General features: G+C 41.6%; 1 protein-coding gene across 1 annotated transcript in view; it reads right to left on the bottom strand.

Moving 5' to 3' along the window:
* Positions 1-22,729, bottom strand: part of LRP6 (LDL receptor related protein 6) — a 122,621-nt gene extending 99,892 nt beyond the window's left edge. Inside the window, 2 exon segments of the mRNA XM_039570654.1 lie at positions 7,652-8,045; positions 22,367-22,729. Coding sequence (XP_039426588.1) covers positions 7,652-8,045; positions 22,367-22,421 — 449 coding nt within the window. The 5' untranslated portion in view covers positions 22,422-22,729.
* Between the last annotated feature and the right edge of the window lie 313 nt (positions 22,730-23,042).

Here is a 23,042-nt window from a genome sequence, read left to right as displayed (position 1 = left end):
CAAACTGTTTGTCTCTTTAATCCATTTGAAGAACATGGGGGGATGGAGTATCCTCGTGTGCCTGTGAAGTTTATGAAGAGTGCCTATGCCAGGCTATATAGAAGTAGTGAGAGGCTGTTAGAGACTTGTGGCGAAGAAAGCCTTTGTGTGCAGGCCAAAATAACTCATCCTTAAAAAGATGAATAACCCCATGTGATGGCCCATGTTTTGTAGTATGAAAGAACTATGAAATTCTTCATGAGAGAGATGTTCTACACACAGCAGACTGTTTGTTTCCGGGCGGGTCTGCTGTTAGTGGCAGTTTGGGAACCACGTGCAGCTGAAGGAAAACCCTTTTTTCCTTAAGCATAAGAGAGAGACTTTTCAAGAACTGCAGCACTGACTAACATCCCATGTTCTGTTATCCCCTGTGTGAGCTGGGTAAAAGGAGAGAAGTGCTGGAAGGAGGGGCGGGGGGGGGGGGGGGGAATTTACTTTAATTTTGTTTTGTTGTTTTCTCTTTACTTTTAATTCTGTTAGTAATAAAGCTCTTTCATTGTACTGCAACTGTTTAAGGTTTGTGCCTGCTTTGCTTTTCTCCTAATTCTTATCTCACAGAAGGAAAATAAGTAAATAATGAATATTTTGAATCAAAACCACTACATTTAATTGGTGTTTCTGCCCGGTTTCGAACTCAACCCACTACAAAGGCTCACCATCATTTCTGGAAAAATTCCCTCTGTAATACCCTGCCTTGAGATAGTAAAGAGATTACAAACAAAACCTTTCCCCAAGATGAATTATTAAACCAATTCCTTGTGATTATTAAGCTCAGTCAGCTGCAATGGTTTTAGTGAGCAATCACAAGCTCCCTGATACAAGTCTTAATAGCTGTCATGGATTCTGAAGTAATGATTTCCTGACAAACACTGCCAAGTCCTGTAAGTTATATTTGGGGGAGAGGAAGATTATTTGTAAGTTTGCTTTTTTTTTATACTCTGGCCTCTTCCCCAGAAACTGCATGGACATTCCTTTAAAGCCACTCTGCTTCCTTAACAAGCAATGCTATTTGGACTTCTCAAGCAAGAACATAGAATGAACAGCTTAGCAGATTATAACTCTCTGCTGTAAATTAGTATGGTCCCTTCGAGTTCCTGTTAAGTTATTAAAAGTTGTCTTAGGACTATTTTCATTTTTAAACGCGTGTGAAAAAATATTTTTAATTAACATCATGCATAACAGAAGTCTAAAATCATGATTTTTCTTTTTTAAAATACAACAGGTCTTCACAGTCTAGACTTGGATGCTAAGTTATAATTGTAGAGACTGAAAATGCAGATACAGAAGCCTGCCCACCAGACGTTATTCATGCAGACCAGAAATTACTACCTCACTTTAAATACTTAGTTCTAACTTATTAAATAAACACTGCATGCAAATATCTGAAGTATACTTTGATACATGGATACTTTACAGCAAGTTGCATAAAGTTAACTAATTCCTGTCACCTTTATCACAGCAACACTGACCTGTTAAAGGACAGGACAAGTCATACTCTTGAAAGTTACCTTAAATTATCAACACACCATCATGTTGCATGCCATATTTACATGTCTCACCAGAACAAGTCTAAAACTGAAGACAGAGTGAAAAAAAAGCCAAAGAACTTAAGTGCTCTGACAAACTCTACAGTGCTGCAAGATGCTAGTGACTGATTCACAGGAATGCTGGCAGGAGGAAAAGCACAGCTCTCAACTGATCCTCTCCACAGTCTTGTTTTCCAGCCCAAGAACTGAAAGAAGGAGGTGGGGATGTAAGACTATTTTCAAACCCGCCTACAGCTAAAAGCGTCTACAACTTTGCTACACAAGTCTCTAAGAAGAATGTTTGTTCTGCACTAACCAATTCTGTTCACTCTAGTTTGATTTCTAGCAAGCCAAATCTCTCCCATCTCCTCCCACAAAGGGAAAACTAGGTAAAACACCTGCAAAATAAAGAAAATATATTAGCAAGCATGTTCCTCCGAGTTCCTGGTAACCTCTGGCAGCAGGGTGAGGACAGGCAGACAGTGGCAGTAACATCTAAAACCAGCACAGCAAGATTTACAAGAGAGGTCACCTCTCCAAGTCCTCAATCTGTTTTAAATATGTGGGTTTCTGGTTACCTTCCTTCACCTTCTCCATCACATGAGGAGAAAAGAGATGATGAGGAAGAAGCTAACATTTTGAGCAGTGCAATAAAATGACACCTTTACAATTTCTGCATCTATCCAACAACATGGAAATATCCTAGCATTGGACCAGAAACTAGCATCGTATAGACCATACATGACCAATCTCAAACAAACTTTGCAAAGTTTTGCAAGAGAAACTTTGAAAATTAACAGCCTGTCAATGAGATTAAAATGAAACAAAAAAACCCTAAAGAAAAACAAACAAACAACCCCCTAGAGTTAAAATTTAAGGCAAGTACAGTAAATGAATAGTGTCTGATCTTGTTCCCAGTACAAAGACCTACATAGGACCAAGAGCAAAATTCCAAACAGCTTATACTTGAGAGGCAAAGGGAGCTATAGTAGTTCTGGAGCCAGAGATGGCAAGGACATTCCAGATGCTGCGCTAGGCTCTTGCAGGATGAAGCATTGCACCCTGTTGGGTTTTGAATCACGCAATATAATCCTGGCCTAGGCAACCTTCTCTGCTTTGAAAGGCCATGCCTGGAGATTCATGCCACCCAGCAGTGCCTGTGCAAGGATCACCCAGCTATGAGTGACAGCAGAGCTGCATTTTAGATCTTCCCAGAGTTACATGCAGCCCCAAGAGGCAAGGTAGGCCACTCCTGATGCAGTTTCATCAGGACAACCTCTGCAATGCTGTTGCAATATTTAAGCAACCAAAAAATACCTTGTGGTTTGTTTAATATCCTAGCTATTACCTGAATTTAGCGATGTATTTGCAACCATCAACATCATCTGATCAACAGAGCCTCCTTAGGTGAAGAAAGATTAAATACACCTTATAAATCTCTATGCCATAATCACCGGAGTCTGCAGATTTCGTATCACTTGCCTACATGTCACCCATAAAACCTCAAAATTACCTGCTTAGTACACAGCCAGGCTCTACAGCAAACGATCTGCTGAGTGCACTCATCTGTCACCTGTGAAACATTACAGTCAACTGAAGAGCAGCAGAAAGATTTCCAGTCAGAAACAACCTGCCCAAGGGAGAGGTGTCATCAAGCAAGAGAAGGTATGAAGCAAAGCCTTCAGTTATTTACATTATTTTGGGAATTTACATCCAAAGTGCCATCTTATGCAATGTTAACTTGCCTGCAAACAAAAATATACTGTAGAAGTGAATTTACAGAGAAATTCTGATTTTTTTTCATTTTTGAAATGTTTTTTCCCCAAAATCAAAGGTACTGTAACTGTTATTAGAACTCTCCATTTCCCTTTCCTTATTCTGTTGTATAACACCTACCACTCAGTGAAAGTACCACCACTTCCCACAAATCTTTCATTACCATGTGCAGATGTAAGGCATGTTCTACAGTTGCTTCTGTGCTTGACATGCTCAGACACCTGTTTCCAACTTTCAAAAAACCAAAAGAAGTAGGTCTATAAAAAGTATGTGCTCCCTGCAAAATTTTGCATGAAAAAAAACGAAACTCTGCTGGGGGAGGGGTACCCATTAAACCTGAAGATCTTCCCCAACATTCAAAGTACTTCATCCAGAAATCAACTTCAGCTGCCATAAAAAGTGTTGTAGCTCTTTGTATTCTAATTCCGTTCATTAACCAAAACCCTTTACAACCCAAAAGTTTTACAAGACCTTAACAATTAAGGTAACTCTATATAGTCACTTGATTTAAAACACGTCCTGAAAAGCAAGCAATTAGTCACCACTTCTAGCAGGCACTTAAAATTCCCTTTGTGGTGAACAATACATGTGGAAGTGAGAAAAGCCAGTTCCGTTCTGATAGTGCTCCTTATGAAGAAAGCTGATCAAGTTGTCTACAGGGTAATTTTTGGGGAATTGTAACTATGATAACGAAGTCTTTACCATGAGGACAAAGGGGCTGTACAAATTAAAAAACAAAAATAAACAAACATACCAACCCCCCAACAACAAAAAACCCCCAACACCACAAGAAAACAGCAATACAAATATACAATACTGCACTTTAAAGCAGTACTTGCTCAAGAATCTGCATATGCCTTTTTTTTTCACCTTGAGTGCTGAAGCAGAAAGATCTCTTTTCCACTTGTTCAACTTTCACGTGAGCTGTTCTTAAATAGAGTGCTCTCCTGCACTTGGTGATCTAACAAGTGGTCTTCTCCTGGCAAAAAGTCACCATTAAACTGGCAGTGTTATCCCCAGCTGCAGATCTTACTAAGAAGGGCTTCATGTTTAACACCAGTCAGGAATAAGCAGTTCCAGAAAGGATGGATAGGACCAAGAAGCCTTCCTGAAACCTGCCAGCTGACTTCAAAAGAAGGCTGAACAAACACCCCATTCCCCTCACCTCCATCTGGGGCCCTTCTCTCTCCTGCTGCACACACAGTATTTTATTGAGTATCAAGACAATTGAAACAAGTAAGTCATAATGTACGAACACGAGCAATGAGAAGCTCAAACCTCAGAATGTACAGAGATGGCCAGTAAGAAGAATATAGATGTTTCAGATTTTAATGCCTTCCTACAGTAAGGGGGAAAAAAAAAAAAAAAAATCAGACTTGGCTGCTGTGCCTCAGTTACCAAATATTTTCCATTAGTAAACCTATTGCATTTCTTATTACTGGTAACAGACATGGGAACCAAGTCTAATTTCTACTCCAGTATCTCAGTTACACATAGAACCTCACGCACAAATCACCTGATGGTTTTGGCAGTGAAGTAAAGGTTACTCAAAGCACTTACTCTTAACGTCTCAAACGTTTCTGTAACTGCTCTGAAAGAGCCCAATCACGCTCCTCCAAAGCATCACAGCAGCACCGAGCAGCGACCTTCACAACCCTGGAGTATCCCACAGCAGCAGGTTGTGAGAAAGACCAGAGCACTGGTGAAACATTTCATTTTTACTAAATTTCACTAGGTGGGACACTTCCAAGAAAATGCATTATTCATCACTATGTATCTCTGCTAGTTTATACGGTTAGCATTTCATTTCCAAGTAGGCATTCTCATGTTTTCAGCAAGACAGATACATTTAATAAATATACATGCAACCCCAGAAAGGACTAGTAGTTTGGGACTTAAATCAGCTTTTTCATTAAATACTTGATGCATGCTACTTTAGATCAACTATTTTTCACAATTTAACTCTGATGAAAAACTGAACTTATTGTTAAAGACAACCTTAGTGTAAGTTTTGCTGCTAAATCATTTCTTTCCATGAATTGCAAGTTTATAAAATTGTATGTGAGACAAACATCGTCTGAGCATAATAGGAGGTGGATTAGACTGCAGGAAAATAACGGGGTTTGCTTTTCCAGGTTTCAGATTTTATTAACTACTCTTAGAATTTTTTATGGCTTACTCCTACAACTATTTGCCAGGCAACATCTTGAAACCAAAAGACAATTACAGGGCTAAAAAAATGTAAATACTGGTGAAAGCAGCATGCATACAATAACAGTTTGGAGAATTATTTATCTTTTTAAATTTACATCTCTGTGTTCATGTCACTCTTCCACCTATATTTCAAGCTTTGAAGGCTGTTCTGAAATGTAACCAGATTTATTAAAAGCCAAAAGGTTTTCTGTTATAAAACTGCATATGAGAACTGCAATTTTTGCAACTACAATATGGTAAACCAGAAAATGGATATAGTGCTGTATTCCTTTCCTAAAACATACCCGTCATATAACAACTTAGAAAGTGACCTATTCAAAAATTCAGAAGAAAGACAATATTCTGTCCTTAAATTACAGTTGTTGGAAAGCTTTTTTTGTTTTGGTTAGAGGGGTTTTGTTTGGATTGGGGAAGGGGGCTTGGTGTTTGCTTTTTTTTGCTTGAGTTGTTTTAAATTTCAGCATATTGAAGTATGTTTACTCCTACTGCTTTAACAAATCATCAGTATGAAAAACTAACAGGTTTGCCTTACTTTTGATCTATTTCATTTTTCTTCTTGTATTTTCCTCTTAGTGTAAAGTATTAGGAAAGAGTAAAGAGTATGCAAACATCGACTTGGGGTTGCTGAGCATATTACTGTGCACATTCAGAAAAAACAAATACTGTTCTAAAAAAAGACCAACTGGCTTCACAACAGCTTTACTCCTCACCAACAAGAACCTCAGTCTCTCTGGTTACAAGCCAAATCAAAGCCACTGTGTTTTTCCTTCCTTTTTCTCTCACTTTTGGGATGGTGGGTAGAAAAGACATGAACATTACACTTTCCTTATACTCTTAAACAGTTCTAGAATATAATGAAATAGAACTAACACTGTCATTGGCTCCACTTTACAAGTTGCAAATACACAGGAAAAGCACACATCCATCCTTTTGTTATTTCTAAAGCTTGAAATATATGTACTAGAAAATAAACGTATTTTCTGTTTATAAATTGTCAAAGGACTACTGAAATTGTAGAAGAAAATATTCAAGATATGGTATTTCTATGAAGTTCAGGAAAGAAGCCATGTTTTGCAGAGATTTTCCTCTTTTGGAGGAAAAAAGCCAAACAAAAAAACTGTAATGCAAAGAAGTGGCAAGCAGCAAAACACAACCCTCATCTTTTCAAAGAAACAAGCCACTGATTTCTCCCTCCCGAAAAAGAGTTGGCTGAAAAACATATGGGAAATGGCAGTACAATAGATGAACTTTCTTGTTTGTGCAAGGAAAAGCTAGTAAAAATAAATTTTATACTACAGATATAAAATATTTTCAAAAGGTTACACAGCATCAAGGACATTTCATTAATATTAATATTCCACTTTGGCTGTCCCAAATACTTTGTCACAGATGACTGCCCGTGGGGTAACCTCAAGCCAGTCATTTACGTAACATCGCCAAAACTCTACTGAATTTTCCATTGTTGGCAAACACTGCTTTGTTCCAAGAACAGAGCAGAAAGAGCCACATCCAGGGACTCAAATGAGAGCTGAGAAAACCACAAGTTCTAGAAGGAGCTCAGACAAAAACACGAGATTTTTTAAAACAGGAGTTCCCCCAAGGGTGGGGAAAGGAGCCTCTCTTGTAAATTTTCTGATTAAGCTTCAAAATACATCTCAAGTTGTTATTAATACAGTATGTTGACTTCTCCCATTTCTTCAGATTCTTCAAAAAAGCATGAATATCAACAATGAATAAAGTTCCAAAGAATTTCATTTCTTGACATTTGAGAGAGGCACAAGTCTGTCCACAGGCAGCTGACAGCCTTTTGAGCAAAGCAGATTGTATTAGGTTTTAGGTTAGAACTTCTGCTTCTGCTAATCTTCTGCACTATAGCCAAACTAAGTTTCTAGAACTGTTTTTTAAAGTCTGATGATTCCTGATTATTGACAAACCAACATGAATGGATTTCAGAAGTTTGCAGATCATACCAGTAGAAAGAGAAACAAATGATGCAAAATGGCTTAGGATAACTTTGACGACAGCACTTGAAATCATTCAACAAATGAGAAATAGTACAAGCTTTGGTATTTGCAACTGTTTTTAAAAAGACTTACCCTCTTGCAGGATCCAAGGCGATTGCTCTGGGTTGATCCAATTCTTGCCAAAACAAAACTTTCCTCAGTGACCCATCTAAGTTAGAAACCTCAATCCGATTTGTTTCCGAATCCGTCCAGTACAACTTCTCCCCCAGCCAGTCACAGGCCAGCCCGTCGGGCGACAGAAGTCCAGAAACGACCACGTTTTGTACACTCCCGGATTTATTGAACTCTGTCCGTTTGATGGCTTCCTCGCTGACATCACTCCAGTAAATCAAGCCCTTGAGGAACACGAAGTCCACGGCGGCCGCGTCCTCCAGGCCCCCCACGATCACCGTAGCGTTCTCCTTGCCATGGGCAGCGTCCACCAGCCGCAGATCCCGGCGGTTCGCGTACAGCAGCAGCGGGGCAGCTGCACATGGGACAGAAATGGGGGGACACACAGACAGATGTGTTAACATCACTCATATCAAGTATCACTTGTACTGATGGTGCATCAGGCCATCAGTAGCTACTGATTTAAGAGTATCTTTTTAAAAAAAAGAAATACTGGGGAGACATTTTGAAGTTTGACTAAAAAGCACTGACTCAAAGCTTTTCAACTTGGTTACAAGCCTTCGTAATGGGCAGCTCGCTATTCTGGGTTGTGCGTTATTAAAATAACATTAAAGAAGAAGGGAGAGAACAAAGAAAATGGAGGTTTGAAGTGCCCAAATGACACTGCTCTGTAGAGAAGGATCAGAAAGGCAAGGGTAAAACAGTTTTCTAAGTAGTCAGTGCTGGCTCACCTGAGCAAGGATTATTTTTCTTTACAGAATTTAGTAATATACACCCGTCTTCTATAAAAGCATAATTCACATCAAGCTATCAAAGCCACCTGCATGTCAGTACTCCCTGAAATTATATATCTCAGACATTTTACATATAGTACATAAAAATACTAAATTCATTGCACAGCACGAGGCAAATGTTGGTTTAGAGTGCTGAAGGTAGGGAGGAGGTAGGGAGAAACATAAACCTACAGGAATGGACAACACAGTTCTTTCAAACTCAGCTCTACCATTCCTGCTTAGTTCTTTAACACAAAGCTTTTATTTTATATGCTTTATTTGCTTACTCTGTCAGTTTGCACAGTCTGTATATTTTTCATAACAACACATAAGATGACTAATGTAAAGTAGTAACCATGAAAAAAAGACAGCTTCTTAAATGTAGTATGCCTGCTTAATTGTCCTTAACTACAAGCTGTATATAGCATTATGAAAATTCCAGCCTTATTCCTACTTCAACAAAAGGTTCAGAAAAACACTACATTTGTATAAGGCAGACAATGACATCCTTTTAAATCCACTATCAGAAAACATTTCTACCTTTCCCTGCATTTTACACAGAAACTCTAGCACCGGTGCTGTACATGGGCATTTAGATCCGTAAATGCTTCTCTACCTGTCACCACACAAATTTCACAGGGGTCTTGCAGATTTCTTCCTTAGCGTAGGTGGGCACTTCAAATTTGCAGCAGGATGAATATCCTAACCAAAAGGGCAAAACTTACATAGCCAAAGATGTGCATGGCTCAGTAATGTCAAGGGCCACACCGCCATAAGAGGTACAGTTCCCTGTATGCCAAACTCACATTGAAACTAGAAATACTAACAGACTCCAGTAAATTCAAAAGCTGGTGTCCAAGATCAGACTACTCCCCTCACTATCTTATTGCAAAACAATTTCTCAAAAACACTGTCACATGTGAATTGGCAGAAGCTCAAAGAACTAAGAAAGTTCCTTCATCTACCTGCAATTAAATGAGTTCTGCCATGTATGTTTGGGGTGAGGGGAGTTTTGTTGGTTTTTAAGAAAACTAAATTGCTTAGACTGTCATCCTGAATTTAAAACACTGAATATAACTTGATTTATGATAAACTTCAGATAGAACAAGGGAGGGGTGAAACTTTGTTTGTTTTAATAATACCAAATTTGTATTTGTATTCCCTTCTTCAGAAAGCAACTTTTTATTGTGGAAAAAACCATTCAAGTTTAGAGATTATCTTCCCATGGAGAAGGGGTAGACTTTTTAAAATTAGATGGAGAATCTTTATATAAAGAATTTATTATTACCTATCTCCTTCCCTTCCTTGCATAATTTCCCACCCCCTAAGATTTAAAATTAATTACAGTACATTTTCTTGAAGGGCAGATTGCTTATGATGACCACATTTCAGGAAAAAAAAGTATTCAGTAAACTGCAAGGTGTACAAAATTGTAATATAATAAAACCCTCTACTTTTTAAAGCCTGCCTACAACTGTAACCTGAAAAATCTAGTTAACAGCCAGCTCAGTGTCATCTAGTGCACACAGGAGAGTGTGCAGCCAACTGGCACAGCCTTCTCTAGTAAGACAGCATGCCCAGCATTTGGAAAAAAGTAAATCCACACACCAGTGAGTACAAGCTCCATTATTATGTGCAACACAGAGCACCCATGCACACAGCATGCACTGAACTGGAACACCAGGTGATCAGCCAGGCCTGAAGGCGCTGCTGAGCCTAACACAGCCACGCTGCAGAGGTTACTTGCTCCCTGCTCAACTCAGAGCTCAGACTGGCTGGGCAAGGACTGCAGACAAACACCTTTGCATCAACGAGACAGCTTAGCTGAATGACAACTCAGGAGAAACACAGCTACACTTAGGATGTGTAGCTTCATGCAGATTGATTCAAAGCCACAACTTGTAACACATTCCAAAGGGCTGGCAGATGAGGACGTTAAGCTTTCCAATTTGTTGCAACATTCAGGAATGAAGCCTGCATCACCAGAATAATAAAAACCAGGTTTGTTCCCCCACTGCCTCCAGCCCTTCCCAGAAAACACGAAGGCTTCAATGTGCTATAAAACCCAGTAACTGAAGTTGGCAGCATTAGTACCTAGTATCATCTCTGCATTTACTTCACTAAGGCAGCAGTGCCAAGAGCAAAATTGTGCCAGAAGATCTCACCCTGTCCCAAATTCAAAAGCACAAGACACTGAAAAGATGGCTTTCTTGAATAATGAAGTTATGAACTATACTAATAACCTGGGAAGAAGTCCAAGAGCATCTCCTTTCAAAGCTGGGCAACTATTTGGCAATTTAAGTTATAATGGGGCAAAAAGACACAATTCAGATTTTTTTTTAAGAAGCTGAACTCTACATGTTTTTATTTCTCTTTCTATAGAGATCATAATAAAATACATTGTAACTGCAACAAACTACAGTACATCAAAGAGAAGCACATATTTTCGAACACCTATCCTGGAAATCAAAAACAGAAACAGTAGTGAATATTTCCATGTCCTCTATCACCTGAGAGGTCTACATGCAGGTCATTCTTCTAATAAAAGTACCCAATACAGAGTAAAAACTATGCTTAGCTATAAAATAAGGGATTTTTTTTGTACCCACCAGCAGGAACAAGTGTTTCCTTAAAGAACACAAAAGTTACAAAAGCTCAAGTTTAACACATTTCAACAGCAGCAAAAATAATTTACATCGTAAGAAACTCCTGCCAGTAGTGGTCACTCAGCATATAACTTTCTTAACTCCAATGTTCCTAAGTTTACCACATGCAGTATTAAAGTCCAGACATTGTCTTTTTTTGTCTTACTTTTACAACTAGAATTCTACCAGCATCCTTCTTCCCATTGCCAAACTCCAGTTCTTACACCACGTATTTCTCTTGGCTGCAACTCCTGTCTCTCTTACTGAAAGTTGCTAATCACCAAGACACTCAAGTCTGGTTTCCCTTACACTTTTTTACTCAACTCTTGCTTTGTACATCTGACTTGTGAGCATCTGTTACAAGCATAAAACTGCTGCTGCCCACAGGATGCAGAGTGATGAACCAACATAAAACAAGCACTTTACCAGCTAAAAAGGTTTTTTAATATTTTTGGTGTTTAAGTGGCAACTTTAAGCTGTCAGAATTTGTCATGCTTTTCTTTAACTAGTCCAGTGGCCTTTTCCACAAATTCCCACTTTCTCCTTTCTACCTTCAGTGATCCAGGACAGCTCTGGGTGCCATGAGGTGAGGTCAGCGTTACCTTCGACATGCTCATTCTCTTTCACTGACATGGAGTTTAGCCTGGCTAAAGCAATTAGCACAGTCTCATTCCCCCCAAATCCTTTTTTCTCACTCCCAAGCCCCAGTGATGCTGTTCTAGCCCCTCCCTTAGTTAAGGGCCCCTCTCCAAGCTGATTCAAATCACTACATCAGCAAAAGGTTTGACTGGGGCAGCAAGTTGAATCAACTCAAGAAGTGGTCCAGCAAACTCCAAAGCCGACATAAGGCAAGCAGCAGGGAGCTGCAAGGGGGAGCAGATCTCCCCCCTTCACTGGCAGCCTGCTGGATCTGCTCAAGATGCGACTGCAGCTATCTCCTCTCTCCCCAGCTTCACTTCCAGCTGTCAGTTCCCAACCCCTCTTTTGCCTTGGCTTGAGCACTCATCCCGTGCCACGGCGAGACAATGCAGGGAGCTAAACCAGCAGAAGGCTACCAAGCTCTCCCCACCACCTGCCAAAAAGCAATTTTTAGCCAGGCATCGTCCAGAATCAGTTCACACCAAAAATCAAACCAATATAAGCGCTAGCACACCAGGGAAAAGAGGGACTGCATCAGCTTTGAATAATTAGTGAACCAGGTCCTCATGAACCTCCAGTTAAGGAATAGGACTCAGAGCAGAGGTGGCCACTGACAAGATGTGGCAATCTGCCACAGAATCGTAGTGTGGAAACCACTAAGCAACTGCTGACATTGTGGAAAGAAATATCCATGTAGAAGTCACTGGTAAGAAACCCCATGGATTGTCATACTGAAAGATGATGTCCTTGAGTTGGGACGGGAATACTCCCCATCTTTTAAAAGTCTTGCTGAAGAACTGAGCATCTAAAGCGAATTGGTACTGCCAAGCACACTGCTATGAGGACAGCAAACATGAGGACTGGAGAAAAGAGGAGACACAGTGACGAGATGTACCAAACAAATACATGCTGATCTGGATGAGGCATAGTAAGGATTCCAAATGCCTTGACAGAATGACATGCACTCACATTCAGCTCACAAGAGAAGGAAAAGAAGAGAAACAGATGTAGATAACCAGCAAAGAACATTAATTGCAACCTCCTTAAAACCATTCAATACACAAAACTCCTTGTATGTAATACAATAATCATCCCCAAGATGTCCCCCAGAGAACCAACATAAGAATGTAGGGAAAAGTTTCTGGACTGGCACAAGGATTCTGGAGCAGTCAGTTATGAGGACTGGCCCTTCACTCCCTGGGTTTCAAATTTCTTCATCACTGCTCATGCTTAGAAGAAATTCTGTCTATTTATTTTCTGCAAATGTTTGAGTTTTGCTGCTCAATTTGGAGAAGCAAGAATGAAAAGGTTGAGGTAGCATTGGAAATAAAGCCTGGGAGACTCAAGTAAGAAGAGAGACAACTTGAAAATTAACATAAACTTTTCCAAATAGCAGGGAGCCAGCCTCAAGAAACTTATACAGAGATGGTTTATATTTTCAAGCAAACAACAATATCACCAGGAAATACATAAGAGTTTTAAGCACAGGAAGCAACAGGCCAGGATTTTGCACCAAGTTCTCTGTCACAGCACTTTCCCAATTTTTTCCGTGCAATACACAATTCCATACATTTTTTAAAAAACTGACTTTCTAGTGCCCACCATACCTCTTTAACTGTGAACACTTCTCTCTGAACCTCCTTATTCTCACAAACATACTTGTAGGACACAGCAGGCAAGCAGGAATTTAGTAAACAAGCATGAGGCAGCCCAAACTTGGCAGAAAGGACCTTTTCTCCTCTTTTCAGCTAACCTGAAGTATATTCCTCAAGCTGAAGCCATGCAAGGGCTGTTCAGACGGTAACTCAAAAGGTCACAGGAGCAGCAGGCCAGTGAAGGAGATGTGTAGTCATATCAGTGCAACAGCAAAGACACCAAGCTAGGCAACAACAGCATTTGGATTCTGCACTAAGCTTTACTGTTTTCAGGCTTTTGGCCAGATACTAGCTGTAGAGACCAAGACACCCTGCAGGACTAGCTGGTACAAAGGCAGTAAGTCATCCTTTAGCCTGCTAAATACAGGGGACAAAAATTACCTTACTAAAGATATAGAAGGATGGAGACATGAGAATGAGAGGAGGGGAAAAGAAAAAAAAGGTCCACCCATAGAAAGCCAACAGACCTGCCAGATTACAGCAAAAGCACACATGACTGAAGTACACCATGAAGTCCCAGCATATGACAGGCAAAAGAACTTTCTAAATAGCAGGCATCACCTGCTAAATCATCCTGCTGGCAACAAAGCTTTATAGCAGGATTACCAGAGCATGGCTCTTCTCAGGGCTAGGTAGCACACTCACACAGATCTTTTGTCCACCTTTCTGTAACATGGACTCCCCTGTTCTGAAGTTCTTTTGATTGTACTCTCATGGGGTTGGAATACAGCACTTTAGCTCTGACATTTTTCCAACTTTATATTCTGAATCTACCTGGCTGACAACAGGATGAGCAGAGAGCCAATGCTCCCTGGTCAGGCATCTGCTTGCAGCTGCATGGCCACAAAACACTACCACCTTCTTCCATTACCGTTCTGCTTACAGAGCAGCAGCAAAATAAAGGTGACCTGGCACTTTCCAGGGCCAACTGCAGGCTCTGGAAAGCAGGAAGGCTCCTCAGGGATGTGTAATAAAGTACTTCTGTGATCCACATTAATGTCTGCAGAACTTCAACATTATACATCTCATTTTCTCAGGTGTCCTCATAATCCTCCTTCAACACTCTTCCAGCTTCTCAAACAGTTGTCAGAATAACACATAGTGCTGCAGATGAAGTCATACCAGTTCCATATACATTGGCAATACTTCCCCAGTTCTACCAGCAACACCCATGTTTAAACTGACACGATCTACTTAATGAAAAAGTTAGTTAGCAAGCACCTCTACTCCTGCAGAAAAGAAGTCTTGTTTGGCTCTACCAATTAGAGTCCCACATCTGAATAGGGATGGTATTTTGCAATCTAAGCACTGTGATGACAGGGAAGACAACCAGATCACACTGAAACAAAACACTGCCCTTCACACCTTCTGCCATCACCTTTTCCTACAGCACTTCTAACAATGAGAAAACAAACCAAAAGCCTCAGTCATATTCCTCAGGAAGCTGTTGAAAGCTGCATCCCTCCACCAAGGGAGAGCACCCAGTCACAACACTGTGGTGCTGTGATGGCAGGAGCCCATTTCCCAAAGCCGAGGAGCGCTAAAGGGCGCAAGGTACACCTTGTACACCCTGGCAAGTTGAGGTGGGAATGCCCAAAGGTTTGTTGCTGCTCTGGGGCAACTGCAGTTCATGATGTGTTCCAGCCTAGACAGCACATGTTTGAGGGTGCACATCCAGTCGAGAATGGCCTGGGAATGTTACTCCCAGTCAATCCTACCAGTTCACTCACCTCCTTTGCTGGAGCATAACCCAAGCACATGGGAACAGCCCCAGCCATGGGGTCTTATCCCAACTGCTTTTAGCTCCACATGGATCAAAAAAATCACATCCTCAACAGCAGCACGCTTCCAACAAACAAGGCCTTTCTCCACACTGACAAGAAGTTCACAGGCACTGAACTACTCTCAGATGACTTTTCCAACAATTTATCCAAGGTTGCATGCCAGTCTAAAAGATACTCAAAAAATATTTCTTGAAGTGTGTCAGTTTGTTTCACCAGGTAAAAACCAAATCAAACAAAACAGCTTATTTATTCTGTTTTGAGGCTGGGGGTTTTTGTTACTTTAGATTTTTTAAGCACTATCAGGAAGTTGCTGTAAAGCAGGAACATAGAATTTAGCACAAAAGACCCCAGTTCAAATGGACAGTCAAGGACTGTTTTTAATGGGTAAGGAAAGATGTGCACATACTTCAATAATTTTGAGAATTATTGGATATTTGATTTTTATTTCGTGAAAAAAACCTGTTGTAGCATACTTTTAACTCTCATACTTTTAATATCACAGCACTATTAATGTCAAATGTTCAACAGGCTTACATTAGATGTAATGACACATGAGAAAAAAAAAAAAAAAACAACCCCAAAGCACCCCAGAAAACAACAGATACACACAGATATATGCAGGATCCCCCTGACAAGGTGAATGATCTTGTCTTTTTCATACTGAATGGGGCTCATTTCTGGAAATCCAAAAGAAAAACAAATAAACCCACAAAAACAAAACCACCAAACTTGGAATTATCTTACTTACTCATTTTGCCATTACCTACAGGGTAAAGGGTAACTGTTGAGCTTCAGTTAAGTTTCTGAGTTGTTATAAGAACATCACTGCACTTTCTAAATTGACATAATGAGAGTCACTACAAGGTCTACAAATGCCTACTCCTCTATTCTTCTTAATATTCCTTTCAATTAATCTGTGTGTGGACAAGAGGATTCTTGGATTTCTGAAGTGTTAATATTTCAATTAACACTAATACTATGAGTATAAGCAGGAGTTTTATTCCCTGCTTTGACAGAACAACTAAGGTAACAAAGTTTGAAATTCTATGACACCTTAAATTTCTGGTGCTTTCCACACACCCTTAACTTCCAGAATTCCAGCAAACATATCATCTACTTTCTAGAAGCCTGAACTCTCTGACAATGGACAGAGGAGAATCTTTGCTATTAAGGAGTTCTAGAGGCACAAACAGTTAAAAAACCCCAGCATGCTACATACAAACTATATTTTTCCTCTGGCAACGGACTGGGAAGACAGAGGAGGAAAAAGGGGGAAAATATAAAGGTATCATAGAGAAGAAAACAAACAATTTTTGCTTAAGCAAAATTATATAGCTAGTTGATTAAAATTCTCCATCTCAAATATGATTACTTTTCAAATCTGACATCAAGAGCTCACACATGGCCCTCATAAACAGAATTAAAACTATAATCCCATTATTGCCACATTGATTATATCACAAGGGAGTAATTCTACTTGGGTAATGTGATCCTGAAACAAGATACTAAAAAAATCTGTATGAATGTTGCCATTTTCCATGTCTGTTTATATTAAAAACATTTCCTTATTGTTCTGTCCATATAAATACTGAAGCTCAAAAAGCATTCCATCTTTTAAACTGATATGCTTCTTTCTCCAAGTAGTTTATAACATTTTGCTAAGGAAACAAAGTATTACTAACTAAAGCATTGCTTCTTTTAACCTAGACTTTGACTGGTTAATTTCTTAAAAGTATATTAAGAATAAGGTATTACAGACAAAGGTATTAACAGTATTCCCGTCCCATTCATAGACTGGTATGTTTGACTCCATTTCAAAATTGGTGGGGAACTCTGCCAACTACATGGAAAACAAAAAGGTCTGTAGCAAGATAATAATGAGACAAAAACCTCACCCTATTTTCATAATCATTTCACCAGAAAACATATCAAAAAGTAGAAATGACAACAAGATCATTTCTACTCGCAAATGCAAGCACTGTGTTCTAAGTTTGTCCATGTGGAGCAAATAGCAAGCCTTTCACACTGTGAATGTCCTGACATAAATATTTATAGACTACAACGATATCTAGAGAGTTTAATGAAGGCTCTCTATGTCAGCTTGCCTGGCGAATTTATCAATTGGAAAAGGTTGCTTAATATTTAGGGAGTCAATACCCAGCATTTGTGTACAATCCATTAAAGATCCAAGCCTTGGACAATTACCACAAAAGAATGACACAGCCTCTTTGTTTAGAGCACTGTGTATTCTGTAACCCTGCAAGTGGTACATACTCTGAAGCCACACCTGACGTGTAAGCTGAAAAACTAAAGATTATTAGGAGAGCATGTACGTCACTCACTGAACAGCAATTACAATTTAGAAGAGTCATCACTACCAAGTGCTCGGCACCTAAGCGGAAGTACTGGCTGCCTGCTCATCCCAAACCTCCTGTGCACACACCAACAGTCACCCTTGGTGAGCCACAGCGTTTAAAACCTGAGGGCTCAGTTTTAAGTGGGGAACGCCAACTGTGAGCATGAACAGAAGACCATCCCTGAAGTCCGCAGGGCAGCTGCATGCCCCTCCACATCTCTCAAAGCAACTTACACCACTTACTGGTACAAGTCCATCTGAGGGAAATTCCTTATCAACCTAAATTCTACCCAAAGCTTTCAGGTGAGTCAGCTGAAACATGAGGGCTCCCAGCAGGAGAACTGGAGAAGGAGCTGAGCACACTCCCAGACACAGCAGAGCCACCTGCCCAGCCAGAAGCAGGAGCATGCAACAAAGCTTCAGTTCCAACTGCATTTCGGGTGCCATGCAACAGCAACATGGACCCCTCCCTACAGCACAAGGAACTGCACTCTTTTGAAGATGCCACCAGCAAAGCAACCTAAGTATTTAGCATTTCATAGGAAGTTAATGAGGTTAAATATGTTGGGGACAAAGAATATAGTATTTAAGTCTGCAGACTGACTGCCAGAGGAGATGAATGGTGACAGATCAGAAACTGAGACCTGTTTCTCCCTGTTTTCCTCCCCTAGCCCACTCCCTCAGAAGGAAGAAAAGATATCTTCACTCTACTTGGTTTAAACTAAAAAGTAAATCCCATATTACATGCACTGCAGCAGGTATTTTTGAAGCTGGCATTTTTGAAATGCGACATCATCATAAAGGTGGATTACAGATGTCCAAAGGAACTGGATTTCTTCAGCTCCCAAAGACAGATCTTAAAAGGTTCCAATATGCCCAATCCTGACCTATCTTCCGGGGGGGGGGGAACAAAACAAAACCGTTCTACATATTCTACAGCTTGTAGCCAAATTCCTTACCTAGAACTCCTGGATTGCAGATTGAAGCAATTCACTAGGGAAAAAGGAAACATGAATACAGTTCATGCCCCTCTAACCAGTATTGCTGTGAAAAAAAGTACAAAGCTTTCCACCTGAGTATCTTCATACAACTCACGCTGAAGGATACAGGAAGTCCTTCACCTGCCTATACCTCTGACCAGAACTTCCCTATATCTTCTTGTCAAAAATGCTACTTTACCTTACCTCCAAGACATAGCAAAAATTGCCATCAATCTTTTTAAGTCCTAATTTTTCAGTTTTAAATAAAAGCTAAAGCAATCTGATAACAAATAAACTATATCACAGAGATGCAACTGAAAGAATTATTAAATTAACAGTGGAATTTGGAACACCTTAGATCGCACTAATTTTAGACTAATCTATGAAAAGATGAAAGAGGAAAATGCATTGGAAATCATGGCAGACAAGGGCACACTGATTTCTGAGGAATCTTACAATGAAGACACATGACTAGAAAATGGTTGATTCAAGTTTGAGTGAAGAAATAGACCATGATTATTTAAAAAAAAAAAAAAAAGTACTTCCAAGTCTTATTGTCATAGCATTGTACAGACTCTAGGTGAAGAGATCCTTCAACTGATTGCAAAAACATAGCTCTAGCTGGAAATGCCACACTTCATCTCCAACCTGAGTGCTTCAGGAGTGAAAACCTATTCCCTACCCCCTTCTCTGACTTCTAGTAGAAAAATATGTGCACACACCACCAGTCAGTAAAGTTTAGCAAAGTTTCAAACACACCACAGCTGAGCAAAGTTTCAAACATTAAACTCTTCTAAAAAACATGCAAATGGATCTATCTAAAAAAAACCACAAAAAAGCAAGGATCTGTTTATGAAAACAGAAACAATGGATTAAAACCAATTAAAACAGTAACAGTATTAAAACAATAATAATGGATTAAAACGAACTCTCTTCTGAACTCTAGAGAAGCATAGTTTTAAAATATCCCTTACCAAAAAGGCATTTTCACTTCTTTACTATCTGACCCTAAACACAGAGGTCTGCAACATTCAGTAAGTTTGCACAAACACCCTTTATAAGATTCCTATTCAAGCAAGAGTTTTATGCATTGTCTGCATGATCAGGATTTAAAGCCAAAACAAAACAGCAATTGCATGCTGACTGGAGAGCTATTTCAGGAAGAAAGCAAGCCATGAACACTGGTGGAAGAACTCTTATCACTTTTTAAAAAGTTGAAACCTCAGTCTCACAGTTATCTGCAGCACCCTGACAGATGTGATGACACTGCTTTTGCCTCTTTGCAGCTGTCAGTTACCTAACAATTATCTTTCTGATTGGTTTCACAGCTGTCCTGAAAAACACCTCAAAGCTGCCATGGAGCAGCTCTAACTCCACTCCTCTGGAAGTACCCTCAGGGAGCAGCTTCAAGAAGCACTGTTGGTCAGAGAGGGGAAAGTCCGATCCCCCAAATCAAACCATGGGCCAAGAGGAGAGAACAGAGACCAGTGACATCTTTCTTCCAGCAGTCATAACATTAAAAAAAACCCCAAGCCCAAATCACAGAACCTCCACAGCAAGCTGTCATGATGGGAACCTCCTGTCTCTTAGAAATTCAAACACTTGCCCTGGAAACATCAGTAGGATCTGGTTTATCGTAGTCCTGGGATGATTTTTGAGACAGGTGCCTTGCCCTGTGTATCCATTTCTAGCCAGTAACAGCCTCATACTTCTTCAAGTCCTTATGCATTTCCAGGGTATCGATTTTATTCCTTTACAGATTGGCAAGCAAGTCTACCACAGTTTCTTCAGACTAATAGTTCAGTTGTAGCAAACCCTTGTCCATTTGCCTTTTCTACGAGAACAGGGAGGCTGATTCAGGAAGCAGAGAGGATGCTGCAATCCACAAACACACACTATTACATTTGCTGAGTTTCTGTCTCCAGCACTGTCGGCTTGGCATCCTCTACAGCACCAAATTCACAAACCAAATAGTGAACTTCCTAACTTCAACTCCACCTTCATGTATAAGCTTATTCATACTCATGCTGGCACTGCCTCTGCTTCATTAAGGAACTGCTGACACCCCTTCTGAACTCAACCCATTTTACTCGAACCTACTCTACTTGCATAGATGCTGTTTATTATCCCTAATGTATCCCTAAAATGTATGGATTAAACTCTATTTTTGTTTCTTCACGGTTCAGCTGTTCCTGCTGTTTATCTCTATCTAAAGTAACAATTAGCCAGTAGGAAAATTACTATCGTGTCACAAACACAGGATTACAACTTCAGCTAGGCAATCAAACAGCAGGGCACCATGAACACAGAAGAAACAGAAACACTGTTCGGATATAAATGTCCTTGGCAATAGGCAGAGGTGAGAGATCAGAAAAGAAATGACAGTAATATGATTTATAAACTGAATGCTTCTTCAAAGTGTCCCATTAAGCACGAAGTATACAAAAATTTGCAAAAGCACATGCCACTATTTTGAGATTAATTTGAAGAAATTACTGTAACAATATTATGTGACATCACATACAACAGCTATTTCTGTTGCTGTCATTTGAACTAGACTGAACATCAAATTAAAGCCAAACACATGGTATATTAAGAATGGGTATGATTGTTACTTATTAAAATAAACTAATCAGGAAATAGTTTCTCCCTGTACTCCAGAGCCTATTTAACTTTTGAAAATTGGGGTTTAACTGCCACAACCTAAGTATGAAAAGTTACACATGCCATTTAAATAAGTATATTTGTATCTCTGCAAACAGGATACAATATGGCAAACAGATGCACAGGGTAAAAAAAAAAGGCTATGGATGAGATGAAAATCTTTGTTTTCCAGATTACTGAGCAACTGGAGACCGAGCAGTTACTTCAACCTACACCACCTTTAGTCTAACTTTCATCGAAACACTCTAGTGGGGATGAATCCTCTAAATAAAAAAGTGGTTGATTAATTGCTAGCATTTAATCTCTTGCCCATCTAGTATGAAAAAAGTCAAAATCAAGTAAACAGAGAGATTATGTATGCAAACAGGCGATTTCTTCCCAGAAAGACTAAACACCAAGAAACAGTTACTGTAGTTAGGTTTACAGCATATTAAAAAAAAAAAAAAAAAGTTGTTTTCTTTCAGATTGTGCCCTTCAAGACAAGAAATTTTGTTGGAGCCGGGAAACAGAATCAAAATTCTCAGCTACTTTAAGTGACATCCCCTCGTAAAGCACTCGACTGCTCATTTAAAGCTGTATGAACATCCGTGATGGTTCACCAGAGAAACACAAACTTCTCTCAAGTCCCCGCGCAGCACCAGCCCAGCTGAGAGCTGAGCATTCGCTGCGAGGAGAGGGTCGGTGCAGCCCCGGCTCCCGGGCACTCCCCGCTCCCAGACGCCGAGCACGCGGGGCTCCGCGCTCCCCCCGCACCCCGCAGGATGGAACCTCGGGGGAGAACGCGACCAGCCCGGCGATGGGCACAGCGGTACCAGCCTGACATCGGCGGGGCCGAGCTCTGCCCCACAGCCGCCGGCGCCCACGGACTGCTGGGGGTGCAGAGAGACATGGGGGGAGCCTGCGATGGTTTAGGGGGATCCTTTAAAGAAAAAAGAAAAAGAAAGAAAGCCGGTGGCCGCTGGCAGGGGGGGCTGCTCCCGGAGCGGTTCGGGAAGTTGCTCAGGAGCCGGGGGGCGGCAGCGACCGGGAGCGAAGGAGGGAGCGCTGCCCCCGCGCCGGGCCCCGCGCCCCGCCGGCAGCCAGGCCTCGCCGCTCCCCTCCCGCACGCCCAAACATGGCCCCTCGCCACCAACCCGGCAACTTTCCCCCTGCCCCTCCCGCTGCCGTCCGCCCCGCTCACCTCGCATCAGGGAACAAAAACTGCAGGCGAGTAGGCTGCGCAGGACGGCCCCCATCTTCCCTCCCTCCTCGCTCTCACCGGCGGGGAGGCGGCGGGCGGGGAGCAGCACCTCCGCTGCCAGTTCATGCTTCCAGGCGGGCGGGGGAGGCGGCGGGGAAGCGGGGGACGGGAGGCGGGGAAGGGAGGCCGCGGAGATCCCCTCTCGCCGGTCCCTAGCAGGCCACCGGCCCCGGCGTGCCGCCGCGGGAGCGGGCGCTGCCCTCCATGCCGGCTGCTGCTGCTGCCGCCGCCTCACCGCGACCGCCGCGGTCCTTCCCCCATCCACCCCTCCGCCTCCGCCGGGCGCGTACAGGCGCAGGGATACAGTCCTCCTCCTCCTTCTCCTCCTCCTCCTCTTCCTTCTCCTCCTCCTCCCGCGCCGTGCCCGGCCGGCTCCCGGCGCAGCGCCCGCCCCCGGCACCGCTCCCGTCGGGGAGGGCCGGAGCGGAGGGGCGGGGGCGCGCAGCTCCCCTCTCCCGGGCGGGATCGCGCACACCCTCGGCAGCCTCGCAGCCGGGCAGAACCCCGACGGGGACCGCGGCCCGGCGGTGCTCCCGAGGGAGGGAGGGTGAGCGGGCTTACGGCACCCCCGGAGCACAGGGACGGGGCGAGGTGGGGGGCGGCCGCATTCCAGCGG

The sequence above is a fragment of the Corvus cornix genome, chromosome 1A, assembly GCF_000738735.6.
Source record: "Corvus cornix cornix isolate S_Up_H32 chromosome 1A, ASM73873v5, whole genome shotgun sequence".
In the NCBI taxonomy this organism is placed as follows: domain Eukaryota; kingdom Metazoa; phylum Chordata; class Aves; order Passeriformes; family Corvidae; genus Corvus; species Corvus cornix.
The sequence above is the reverse complement of the archived record's forward strand: the minus strand, read 5'-3'. Positions and strand labels throughout refer to the sequence as shown.